A 13,118-nucleotide genomic window follows, 5' to 3' on the forward strand; every position below is an offset into this window, starting at 1 on the left:
ATCATGGACTATAAAGCTAGTTTTAATCTTTTATCAGTTGAATATAATTGTTTGTGTATTATCAATAGTAATAATGTTGAGATGTTGATGTCGATATTTTTAGAAGCGGTTGAACTGGTTGATGTAAAGAACCGTCTACCAGACTTCCATGTGAGACCTGGAATGTCCAAGTGGAAGGTAAGCTGTTCTAATTGAGAAACTTACATTTGTAGGTGAATTTCCATTCTTTATAAATGTTATAAGCTAAAGGTTACCTAAGGTTTGACATAAATGTTGAAATAATAACACTGGTCCTCAGATATGTGTTCTGACCAATTCATGAAATGGATTATATAAGCAATGGAGAAGGTTACATTTTCTCTAAATATTTCTAGTATATGACAGTGTACTTTGTTCCATAGGCCCTTTTACTTATACAATGAAGCCATTTCCCTGATAAAAGATAAAATATACAGTACACTGCAAGTTTGATGACCCAGCATATAAATGTTAATCTAGGTAATGGTTATATTTTGTTGAATCTATCTCCCTATCTACGTTGAAATATGAACATTGTAAAGTTCATAATATATAGTGTAAAGTTCATGTTATATAGTATATTTCCCCATCTACAATGGAAATATGAACATTGTAATGTTCATACTTAATAAATAGTATATCGCCAATACAGTGGAAACATGAACATTAAAAGTTCATGGTAGTTTTATGGTAAAAAAGCCTTTGTGTTATGGGATGTTAAGGCTATATTCAGCAAGCATTGGTGGAGATAAAGAGTATATGAAAACAAGGATGTAAATCTGTGTTTTTCCAGAGCTTTGAATTGACATTAGTCATTGAGTTAAGAAGATGAAATAGCTGTACTAGAACCGTGCAGCTTTTTACTGTAAAATTAACAGTAAAAAATTAACGTTTATACTCCAATCAAAATCACCATGTGAAATACCTGAAAGGAGGCCATTCCCAGTCACTGTATGGTTATGGGAATCGGTTTCAAACTGTTCTATGGATGTACATTGTTAAGATGAAATTCGAGTATGAAGATGTGGTAAATCTGTTCCTATTTGACACAATCAACATTCCATGTTTGCATTTTGGACAACTCCTGAGAGGCCATCATCCCAGGTTACCAGTTTGTGATGGAGATACTTAACAAAGGCATTAGATACCTTACGTGAACGTTTGTAAAGTATTCTAGGGTTACTGGCATTTTTTTTTACTGGTTATTTTAAAGAAATGAATGTATAATTATATCATAAAATATTCACCTGAAGTCAAGTTTTTGGATGTGAACTGTATTATACTTGTTTGTAAAGTTATGGTTGAAAATATTTTTAATTTGAACTTTGTCCACTTTTTTGTTACTGATGATTAAAAATAATATGTGATGGGACTTTTTTTTGTAAAATTTTATATTTAAAAAATTATAAATTAAACTAGAATTTTTTTCTTTTTTTCTTTTCAAAATTGAGAAATGTTTTATATTATTATTTAAAATAAAATAAAATAATGAAAAAATTGCTTGTTCTTTTTCCATTTTTTATTTATTTTTAACTTAACTTTTTATGCTTTTGTTTGTTGTTATTACAAATAGTATTTTAAACAAAAACACTGACTTACATATGTAGAGTATTTAGTTTATATCTGGAACAGTTAACGTATAGATGGATATATTTTTTTTCCAAAATTACGTTGCATGGCTAAGTTTTAAAAATTCTAATTCTTAATTTTAAAAATTTTAATAAAAAATAAACTTTTGTATGAAATTTTTAAATTTTAAACAAAAAGTTACTTGGAAGGCAAAACATTTAAAACATAGTTAGTTTACCAGTTTTCTCATAGTCAGTTAATTTTGGGAGCAGAGCAAACAGTTTAGTGTTGCAAAATAGCTCAATTATTTTTGCATACATTTAGTTTTTATTTATTGAATATCTTTACTGCATTGTATTCTGCAGGAAAATGTAACTGTTGATTTTTTTCTATTTATAACCTGAATTGATCTTTGTTTTCTAGTCGACCTGTACCATTTGACATGACAGAGAACATCTTTGCATGAGGTATAGTGGTATGAAAAAATAAAAACTTGTGATTTTTTTTAAGTAGAAAATATTTTTTTATAATTCATTATTTACAGATAGAAATGGACTTGATATGACGACCTACGAATTGACGCTTGACATTCATTAATGGTTTTTGTTCTAGGCTTATTGTACTCATCAATTTTCATTGAAATGAAATATTTGTTATCATTTCATTGCATTTTCAGACAGTAAAGATTTTGCCATTTGAACCCTAGATGGTGTCAGGAACTTGTGTATAATATATATATATATATTTGTTTTCTATCAATAAAGGTTACTTCTTTTTTTTTAGCAGATTTTAAGTATATTGTACCATCGTTGAGGAAAAGTTTAAATGGTGACAAAGACTTATGTGTTTTTGTATCCAATGGCTTACATACTAGCTTTGAATAGTCCACTAGGATTTGATATCCCTTCCCACTCTGATGGTGAACAAGATACAGTATTTTTCCTTTTTATTATGAAACCAATAACGTGTTTTCGAAGGTCAAGAGGTCAAGCTCGTCAACAATATGAAGAATGAGGAGAAGAAAGTAATATTCACAACAAAATTGATTTGGCCATTTTGGTTATGGTGGTGAATTACCAGCCAGTCAGTAACTTGCCCCACCGAGAAGAAATTTTACTGTTTCATTGCTTCAAGAAACAGAATAACTAAAGATAAACTTTTCAGATACATATATACATGAATGTTTTGAAATGTTCATATATACTATGTATCCAGCTGTACAGATGTCAGTTACTTAGAACTGTTTTATAAGTCTTAGAACTGTTTAATCAGTCTATAGTGATTGTATATGAAATTATTTGTTTGTCAATGTAGGTGGGCAAAATATTGCTAAGTAGTTCCCATAATTTACACTATGCTTTGTTAACAACTTGTATATGTGAAGTGATAATAGATCTTTGTTTTTAGGGTCACCTCATCCCCTATGGGACACTGAGGTTTATTGCAAACTTCTAAGCTTTCAACATTTTATAAATTATGCTGACTATAAATATCGTGTTGGCCTGCTTTTTCTGTTTTTACAGTGTAATATGTAGAATGTAAAGTTGGTCCACCCTTTTATGCGCACTGTGTTTAAAGTTTGTGAAAATGCAAACTGAGCAATGTTAAGGCAACATACACATCACATTCTGTTTTTACTGTCATTTGGAATATGGCCAACAAAATTTGGGAAGTATTTTCCCTAGAAGTGACTAAATGTGATTACAAATATAGCAAACACAATCTGCAGGAAAAGTTTCCATAGAAATGACAATCTTGATAATTCTAGTCTATAATGTACAGACTGACCTTTATCTTATTTTATTCTAATATTTGATTGATTAAAATTGGTATTATCATTGTGAAATATTTTTTAATGTAATTTAGTATAAGTTATATTTATAGAATAATTTTCAAACTTAAACTTTTTTCTCAGCTATAATAATAAAAGTACATTATCTAGATTATGTATTTTATAATTCATCATGGTTTGTTGTATGCTTTGTCAAGTTGAAGATGTCATAACAATGTAACACATGTTTCTACAGGTAATGAGCCAAGGACTAGTGTTCTATGATACATTTGATTCAAGCCCCCTGTGGTTCCAAAAGGAAAACGAAGATTCACTGTTTGCCCCAACAGAGGAAGAGGCTAGCATATTAAATCTTGAAAGATGGTATTTTACATTTTTTATAACCCAAAACCTTCTGAATTTTATTATGGACAAATCTCAGTTTTATTTTTGAAACTGTCCCAATATCAATTTTAAAAATGTAAATATGAAAATTTGAGCTTTGTCATCCATCAGTATATATGGGAATAAGTTATTTTCAGTCATTTATTAAATGCCTAAAAAAAATGTTGGTGTATAATTTTATGCATCTGGTCATCTGTCTGTTTTCTTGTCCAGTCTGTATTTGCTGAATATGTGGACAGAAATTGAAACTATGTGGCAGAAATGTTAAACCTAATGAATGAATGTGCAGAGCGCAGGTTTGACCTTTCTCAGATCTAGGTCACACTTAGGTATAGGAATACACATCTTTGTGCAGATAAATACTATGCCTCTATATTTGGCATATAACATTGCCTAGTAGACCTCTATAAAAGTTTTATGAATTATGAATTTGGGGGAAGAAATGCCTCCACCTTGGAGGTCATATAGTTTCATAAGGAAAATTAAAATAAAACATTTTTCAAACAAAGTTCTTGACTGGGTAGCTACCTAGTAGAAACATTATTTTTTATTGCTCAATTTACGTTTGGGCGTATATTGCCTCACATTTACAGTGCTCTTGTTTCTTTATTTTTGGAATTTAACAAGTTTGTCTTTTACAGTCTGAGAGTGATGCCACACGATAATGATACTGGTGGATTCTTTGTTGCTGTCTTTACTAAGTGGGGACCATGTCCTTGGCAGAAACAAGAAGAAGAGGGTAAGTGTTCTAAAGTATTTCTGCATGTAGTCTCAACCTTGTAGGACTAAGATTCTTGTCGTAAATAAACCCTTGATATTCTAAAATAGACTTGCCCAGATTCCATGAATTGGACTTTCTATTATAAATTTTGGGGATATCCAGATAAAAATTTGAAGGTGATTTGCCAACAGTAAAGAGCCTGGTCAGATTGTTTTCGTGAGCAAACTGACCTGGTTCTACTGATGGTTAATCCTAATCACTTTCATTTCCAGTAGGCTAAGGGTTAAAGTGTTTTGTTTTTCCCCCTATAGCAATGGAAACTGAAGCTGCTGTAAAACAAGAAGCGAATGATGATGAAAAGAAACCTGATGCTACAGGTGATGGAGCAGAAAAGAAAAAGAAGTGCCCATACACATTACCAATCCGTGTAGATGTGAATGTTTGTTGTTCAGAAATTGAATGGGTTACTGAAGTTACAGATGAATCTTTGAAATCGACCGAAACTTCTGAAACAAGTCAGTTTGATTTGTCTCCAATGAAGATTTCAAAATCGTAAGTTCTGAAACCTTATATCTACTAAAGATAATAGGAGTATTACATTACCTAATTAGACAGAATTTTGTAAATCTGTATGAAGATGCAAGGGTTTTATAAAATTGCATAGATTGTTAGAATTGCCCTGTTCTACAGATGAAATTTTTTCCATCTCTAAACTTTATATTTTTTGGAGTCGAGACAAGTAAGTTCTTAAGGTTTATGACCTATGACTTCTTTTCTAGACCTTGTTTTGGCACACAAACTTGTGTGAGGTAATTTATGTTAGTATCTAACTGCTGGTTTTATTAATACACGAGTTAAGGCTGACAGTTACCTGACTATTTCAGTTGCATACCAAATTGGTTACAGAAGAAACTTCAGGAGCAAGCTTGTCGTTATGAGGAGGTCAAACCCACCGATTCTGAATGGGTCACATACAGGTAAATAAATATCACTCTGCACAATCAATATAATATTAATAATAAAATAAAAAAGTTAAAATTTACCAAAAGACAATCTGATATTCTTGGTATGAATAGAAATATTTCCAATAAGAGTTTCAGACAGAACATACCGTAATGAAATAATAAAAAGATGGCTAACAACACAAGTGATCTACTAGAAACAAAGCTTGTGTTTTAGGTAACATATAAATTGCACACTTTATGCATTGTTAATTGGATAAAGGTGTAACTGAAACATGCTCCACAATGCTCTATAAAGTGTGCGTGTTATACATTACCTAAAACACAAGCTTTGTTTAAGGTTTTGGTTTGTTAAATTTGTGTTAACAAACTGATTATGAAAATTTCTAGTGGTTGTTTGCATTGGCAAGGTTATATTGCATTGAGAAGATTTATTTTGAGAATCGTGCCCAAAATGCAGGACTAGTAGTATAACATGCAGGACAAGTAGAAATTTGAAACTACTCGCCCTGCAGGGTGAGTAGCTCTAAAAAAAATGTTTTCGATCCCTGTAATGATGGTAAGAACTGCAGGCAGTAATTTGTTATATTTTTTGTTTGATTATTTTAGAAGATATGTTTGATCTGAAGAAAGTTAATCCACTACCCAACATGTTGAAGTATGTGCAGGATGGCAAATATACTCTGTTCTACTTCTATAACCAAAGTGTCAAAGCTCTCATTCGATTCAACTCAGATGTTGCTGTAAGTATATATCACTATAAGTCACCATATTACTTATCAGTCTGGATAGGCAACTCTTCCTTTTTCAAACAATCGGGCCGAGAAACATTATTTTACAGTATGTTAAAATAAAAACTTTTTGTGCTAGACTTTGGTAAGTGGAGATTTTCCATCATCCATAAATCAAGCTGTAGAAAACTGTGTATAGGGGGGTATCTTCGTAACATTTGTAGTTGTAGGATGTCTTACAACTTACATTGACAAATGTATTAGATACATAGATAAAACAAACAGGGAGGAATCTGTTAATTTGTTTTTGGAAGTTTCATTTATCTCTATATTTAATTTTTGACTTAGTATCACATGAATTCTTCTGTAGTACTTGAGCTAGACCATTCATGATTTGATGAAACTTGACATAGACAGTTGAATTGTGGTATTGCACTGATGTGTGAAGTTCTGAACTCTATACCTATATAGTTCTTGAGATGGCAGGATGGGAAGGGAAAATACCCTCATATCTTTCCCGTCATAATATAGGTTTATTTGCAACCTCATATCTTTTTTTATTTCACTTAAAGGTGCTCACTAGAAATGTCACACATGTCCTCGGAATTGTTACGGTGTTACTTTTATTTAATTTTACAACCCTATTAAAACAATGTGAATGTTGTTTTTTTTATTTGTTTTTTTAAACTGAAAATAATGCACTTACAGAGAAAGAGCAAAGCTCAATGTGGGGGTATGTTAATGATGAGATGTGCTGAGGGTGGCAAAACAGATGTTAAGGTAAGCTTTAATGAATAACATAGGAAGTCAATAGGGTAACTGATTTGAGTGCTGTAATATATGATATGTTAAAAAAAACAGGAGCCAATGAAAAACAAGTTCAATGTGTGCTGAAATGTAACAAAATACAAATGTAAATTACTGTCTAAAAATGATATAGATTTTATTTTGAAATCTATTGAGAAGTTTTCCTTTACGATTTTTTGAAGTCAACTTTTTAGTAACCAGTGAATACCTAAAAGGTTACTGTTGCTGAAATATAAAAGTATGTCTTATAATGCTGTAGAATACTAGGCCTACCCTCTATTAAACTAGAGCTGGTCAAGCTTACATACCAAGCCAGGCTACACCACAAGCTGCCCAAATTTAATGTCACATAAAATAATAATGGGCAATTCCAAATTAAAACCCAATTTTTGCCATTACATAGTGATATATTCATCTGGCCAATTATAAGATATACATTTGGATGAGTTATTTGTTATAGTACATGTAGTAATAAAAAAGGTACACACATTTTGAAGTATTTGTTCATGATTGCAGAGTACGATGCCAGTGATTCAGTTCATGAACAAACGTCTAATCAGTGTGACGAGGGTCGATCTCGTACATATGCTTGAAAACAAGGAAGTTGTCATCAAAGACTTGTCTGACAAACTTCAGAAGGAGTTAGAACCTATTCGTAAGTTACAGTTCGGTATTTTATATCTTGTAGGTAAATTTTACTGATATTAGATTATAGTTGCCATTTCAACAGTACTCTATATGTTCCATGAGAGTGCTATCTAGCTAGCTTACGGAACAGTGATTGTTCTGCTCAGGTGCTCGGTCGTGCCTGAAATAATGCACGGAAGGGCACATGAGGTCTTCCTCCACTGGTAAAGCTGGAAAGTTGCCATATGACCTATACTATATCGCTGTGACGTAAAACCTAACCAAACAAAAAAAACTGTTTGCCTCTCAACTTAGGCACTGTTGGTCAGATCATGATTGTTCATTTTACACAAGTAGTACAACTGATTAGTATAAGGAAACAGACTCGAAATTATCATTACAAGTTGCTAGACTTTGTTTTGCTTGTCTTGGGTAAAAAACTAAACTTTGCTTACCTTTATTTTTTAACAAATAAAAATTATATTGTGCAATTATTTTTAATGAAAAGTTACAACTTTTTTGAACATCATTTCTAATTAGTGACCCAAAAAAATCTCATGTAATTTCTTTTATCTGGTTTATTTTAGCAGCGAATGGCCCAGTGTATTTCATCTATGAACCTAAAGGAAAGTAAGTGTCTATTTTTCATTGTAAACCATTATTTATTTTAAATTTGTGCATTGTTTAATTGCTGTATATATCACGGAATGATGAACCACGTAATTCTTGTAATTGAAGGCATCGTGTTAAAGGTGCATGTCTTAGATTCATAAATTGTTATTGACTTATCTATTTCTGATGTTTAGTATGAAACTGTAAATATATGTATCTTTATTTCTGGTTTTTAGTTAAACTATTCAAAGAATAGTTTGGCTTTCATACCTGCTTGGTTGTTAATGTTATTCTGGTAAAAGTTTTGAATGCACTTTGTGTAACTTAAATCTTATCAGTCAAAGATATTTGATTGTAACGTAAATGATGACTAAAAGTTCACTGTCCAAGGCATATAACGGTAGCATGAATTTTGAGAAAATTATGCTCTGCAAATCAAGAAAATTCCTAATATTAGTTGCATGCAACATTAATCTTCAAAAAGTTCTGAAGGTAGTTAAAACTCAAGATAAGTCTTCAGGCAATGGATTTTGAATGATTTATGGCCCTTTGTTAATGTAGAAATTTCCTATTTAAAGTGTTGGGTGTAACATTTATCTTTTTAACTATTCACCATGGTTGTAACAGGAAACAGTTATACATGTCTTCAGAATTGGAGGTAATATTTCAAGATTATAGCTCTGTCAGTGGATTTTGGATTAAGCACTGACAGTAGATGAGCATACTGTCCTACCAAAAGCTCTTGTTGCAAATTAACTGACGATTTAATATGTGGTCTTTTCAGGAATTATCCTTATCAAGAATTTTGTAATTTTTTTAGAATTTAAAAACCAAAAATAAACTAAAGGAAATATAAGTTTCCATTCATGTTGTGGAATTATAAATTTGATTATGTTTTGTTTAGGAATGCCGATCCAAAGTGCGCAATAGTAATCTGGCGTGACAAGTTCCCTCTATTCTTGAAGGATGAGTTTTACACCAGATCCGAACGTCAACATTGTCTCCGTCTGTGTGGAGTTGATCCTGACAGTATGTATTAGTATAATACCAATGATTATCTTCTTGATTGGGCCACCATGGCTTAGTAGTTAAAGTTTTCTGAGTTCAATGCATTTCTCTGCGTTTCCTGAGGGCATTATTCCTGCCTGTGCCGTAGACATGGAGTTTTTGTACTTTAGATAACTTGCATTATGTTACTATGTATAGTGTACGATAGGTTGATGATAAACTAAAATTGTCAGCATGTGCCAAAATAGTTTAAATTACAAAGTCGCTTACCAGTATATAATGCTGTTGTAACCTTAATCAGCAAATATAAGTAAATATGTTGTACATCATTATATATTTTGCTATAATAAGCACATGTATCCTGTGGAGGAAGAGGGTAAACATTCTACTTTTGTAATGTTTTATTTAAGATTTATTGTTTTGTTTTATTTTAAGTTGTTGAAGCTGAGGAAGAAGAAGAGGCCATGGAATAAGTTTGTTGTCCTCGAGGCTATTACCTTCATAATGTACGGAGTATATGGCAAGGTGTATTCCTCACGTCACAGATCAAATCAACATTCTGCTAAAAACTTAAGATTCATGAGACAAGATTCAATTTACTTACATTCTGACTTACTTGTAAAATTTTGTTACTTGGTGTTTTCAAGTGTGTTTTTTATTTTCTTTTTAATATTAGTGAAGATAAAATACAGATCATTAAAATGATCAAATAAGTAAGTGATAAGATACCATTCTCGTTAAAGGTGACTTGAGAAATCAAATTTCTTGAACTTTGAATTTTTCACCTTTGTTGAACAAATACTTGTGTGTAAAAATGAAAATTTTAATACTGATTTTTGTGTTTCAATATTGTTAACATTCATTTTATCATGAGGAAATTTAAAGCTATAGAACATAAATTCTTAAATTTTATTGTGTTATTTCTCTTTGAATTTCAAGAATCATTGTATCATTACATTTTTTATATCATCATCATTTCTCTGTAATTTCATGTAGTTTTGTACACTCTGGTCTGTAAACAATAAAGTCAGTGTCCATCAGAATCATTTTCTTCGTTATGTTTTCTTTGAAATGAATATTGTTCGTACAGGTAGTAATTTCAGAGTATCTTGCAGAATCAGTTAAGAGATTAACTTTGGAAGAAACATGTATAACGTCAGTATCACTACATTGTTACATTGTCCACCTATAAAGAGCTAAGAAACTGGAAAAGAGAGTTCACCCCATGATGGCTCTCGTGGAATTACTCATACAAACATTGGAACAGAAACGAGCTTTTTTCCGAACAAGGCTTTTTATACAGTGTCTGATCTTGAATCTACATGATAGCGCACCAGAGTACAAAATGCTCGCGATGTAGGTGAGCAATTGAAGAATGCTCATAGTTTCTTACTACATCTCTTAAACCTCACAGTAAATTTTGACCAAACTTCATTGAAAAAACATCCTTAAAAGTTAAATAAATCTATGCCGGAAGGTTAAAATTTGGAATGCCCTGAAGGGATACTAAGTACATCTCTTGGATAGAAAAATGCATTTAGATTTTCTGTAAACACCTACAAAGGTGACATGAACCACCATATTTGACTAATATAATGGGGGGGGGGGAACTATATTACAATAAACGGATTATGTATCGTTGGTAAAAAGCGACGATGAGTGGACATTACTAGGTAATTTTGCATGAATTGTGGCCCTGGGATCAAAACGAGCCCGCCTTAACGTGTCCCGACGATCTACTTTCTCGGTAAGCGGTCCGGGGCAATTCTGGCACAATGTTGAATATACCGTCAGAAATTGGATGTGACAAATTGAAATCCTATTCTAGTTTACTGAAGTATTTAAAGATAGCCGTACAGAATCGGAAAAAAAATCTGAGATCTGGTGTCCAGCGTTCCTGAGTAAAATTGAGAAAACATTACAAAAAGAAAGTATTATTTAGGAAATAATCATTGCTGATGTTTCATGACTATTACAGAACATGGTGGTCCAAACCTTGCAGTTTACAAGAAACAGTACTTTTTTAGTTAATAACTCTTTCCTTTCATGAAACAAGTATCCGGCGTTAACTTCTCAATATTTCACGTGACCTATCATACTTGTATTAATATGGGCTGCAACTAATAGGGTTTAAATTGTTACATAAAATGCTTAACAACCGACGTAAATAATATATTAATTTAGTACATTGATAATTTATGCAAACTATTTCGTGCAAGAGTTGATATTAAATTGACAGTCGGAATGAACATGCAGATGACATAAGATACCTTTATTCGTGGTCTTGTACAGAATTTACTTTAGCATGTAAGGGTAGGAAGATTTTAGACACATACTCGAATCTCACATTTTAGCTCACCAGAACCGAAAGTTCAGTGTGAGCTGGGGGATACTCTGTCGTCATGCGTCAACAATCATCTTCTCTGAAACTGATGATCAGATTTACCTGAAATTTAGTCTGTAGCATCCTTGTAACAGTCACAAATATGCTAATGCCATTTCAATTTGCCCCTATTAGGGGTCAACAGAGCTAAAAATAGAAAAAAACCTTGAAACATCTTCTACTACTAAATCAAATGATGGATGATTATCAAAATTTGTCTGTAGCATTCTTAAGTAGACTTATATCATATTTGCTCATTTTAATTTGATTGTCTCCTTTTAGGGGACTCGAAAGCTAAAAATAGAAAAAAAACCTTAAGACCTGCTATAAACCTAATTGATGATTGATCACCAAATTTTGTCTTTAGCATTCTTAGGTAGTGTTTATCAAAGTTCAACGACACGAGCCGAAAACCGATTTATTTTCCTTCAGGCCAGGCGCCGACGGTTCTCGAATGCTACGACCCTACGTAACGACTTCCAGAATGTAACTGATGTGCATGTAAGCACACAAACTGTTAGAAACATGTTGCATGATGCTGGGTTGAGGTCACGGAGGCCAGCAATTCGCATTCCTTTGACACAACGCCATATTCAAGAGCGTTTGCAATGGACGCAGACTCGTGTCACATTGAACCCCGGTGCTCTTGACTGATGAGTCAAGGTTTTGTACGGACAGACGGGCTAGTGTTTGGAGAATACCAAATGAACGCTTAGCTCCAGCATGCTTTGCAGAACACGGCAGTTTTTGCGGGGGTTCAGTCATGGTGTGGGCGGGAATAAGCGCTCAGAGGAAAACGGACATGCACATCATTGAAAACGGTACACTGACGGCAGTAATGAAATCTTAGACGTCCATACACGCACGTACGCTGGCGCAGTCGGCCCTGATTTCATTCTTATGGATGACAACGCCCGTGCACTCGGAGCCCACGTCACAAACCGATATCTTGAGGAAGCAACTATAGTCCGCATGGATTGGCCAGCGAGGTCCCCGGATTTAAATCCAATTGAGCATGCTTGTTATATGCTGCAGAAAGCAATTTCTTCACGCCACGTCCAACAAACAACAGTTCAGGAGCTAGGACATGCAATCATAGAGGAATAGGCCCAGATTCCCCATCACAAGGTCCGCAGGCTCATCAGCAGCATGCGGCGGCGGTGCCAGGCCGTAATTAATGCCCGCGAACACCATACTTGGTATTAAAAACCCTACGCCAACCATTTCCTGATTTGAAAGATTATTTTTATTCCACTATGTGATCTTCAAAATGTTGATTTCCGTCCAGCACACTCTTTCCGCAACAGTCACACGTCAAGGAACACTTCCATTGTCATTATTTTCATAAAAATTAATTCGTTACGAATTATATTTAATTCCTTTTAATCAATTTTCACATTTATTACAAATACGCAAAAGTAACGCACTGTCCTTAGCAATTTGTGAATAGTATATATACTGAAAAAAAAGAAAAGGCCATCGTTAGACTGACGTCCACGTAAGC

General features: G+C 33.1%; 1 protein-coding gene across 1 annotated transcript; it reads left to right on the forward strand.

Annotated features, from left to right (window-relative positions):
• The first annotated feature begins 81 nt into the window (after window positions 1-81).
• On the forward strand, window positions 82-10,274 carry LOC132760200 (RNA cytosine-C(5)-methyltransferase NSUN2-like). Its single transcript, XM_060752117.1, has 11 exons — window positions 82-177; window positions 3,615-3,742; window positions 4,405-4,502; window positions 4,796-5,036; window positions 5,369-5,461; window positions 6,057-6,189; window positions 6,886-6,957; window positions 7,501-7,639; window positions 8,199-8,241; window positions 9,128-9,252; window positions 9,667-10,274. Exons 1-11 carry the CDS (start codon window positions 82-84, stop codon window positions 9,702-9,704), a joined length of 1,206 nt encoding a protein of 401 aa, XP_060608100.1. The 3' UTR covers window positions 9,705-10,274.
• The last annotated feature ends 2,844 nt before the right edge of the window (window positions 10,275-13,118 follow it).

Source organism: Ruditapes philippinarum, unplaced genomic scaffold (assembly GCF_026571515.1).
Source record: "Ruditapes philippinarum isolate M1 unplaced genomic scaffold, ASM2657151v2 ctg2588_1_1_1_1, whole genome shotgun sequence".
Taxonomy (NCBI): Eukaryota; Metazoa; Mollusca; class Bivalvia; order Venerida; family Veneridae; genus Ruditapes; species Ruditapes philippinarum.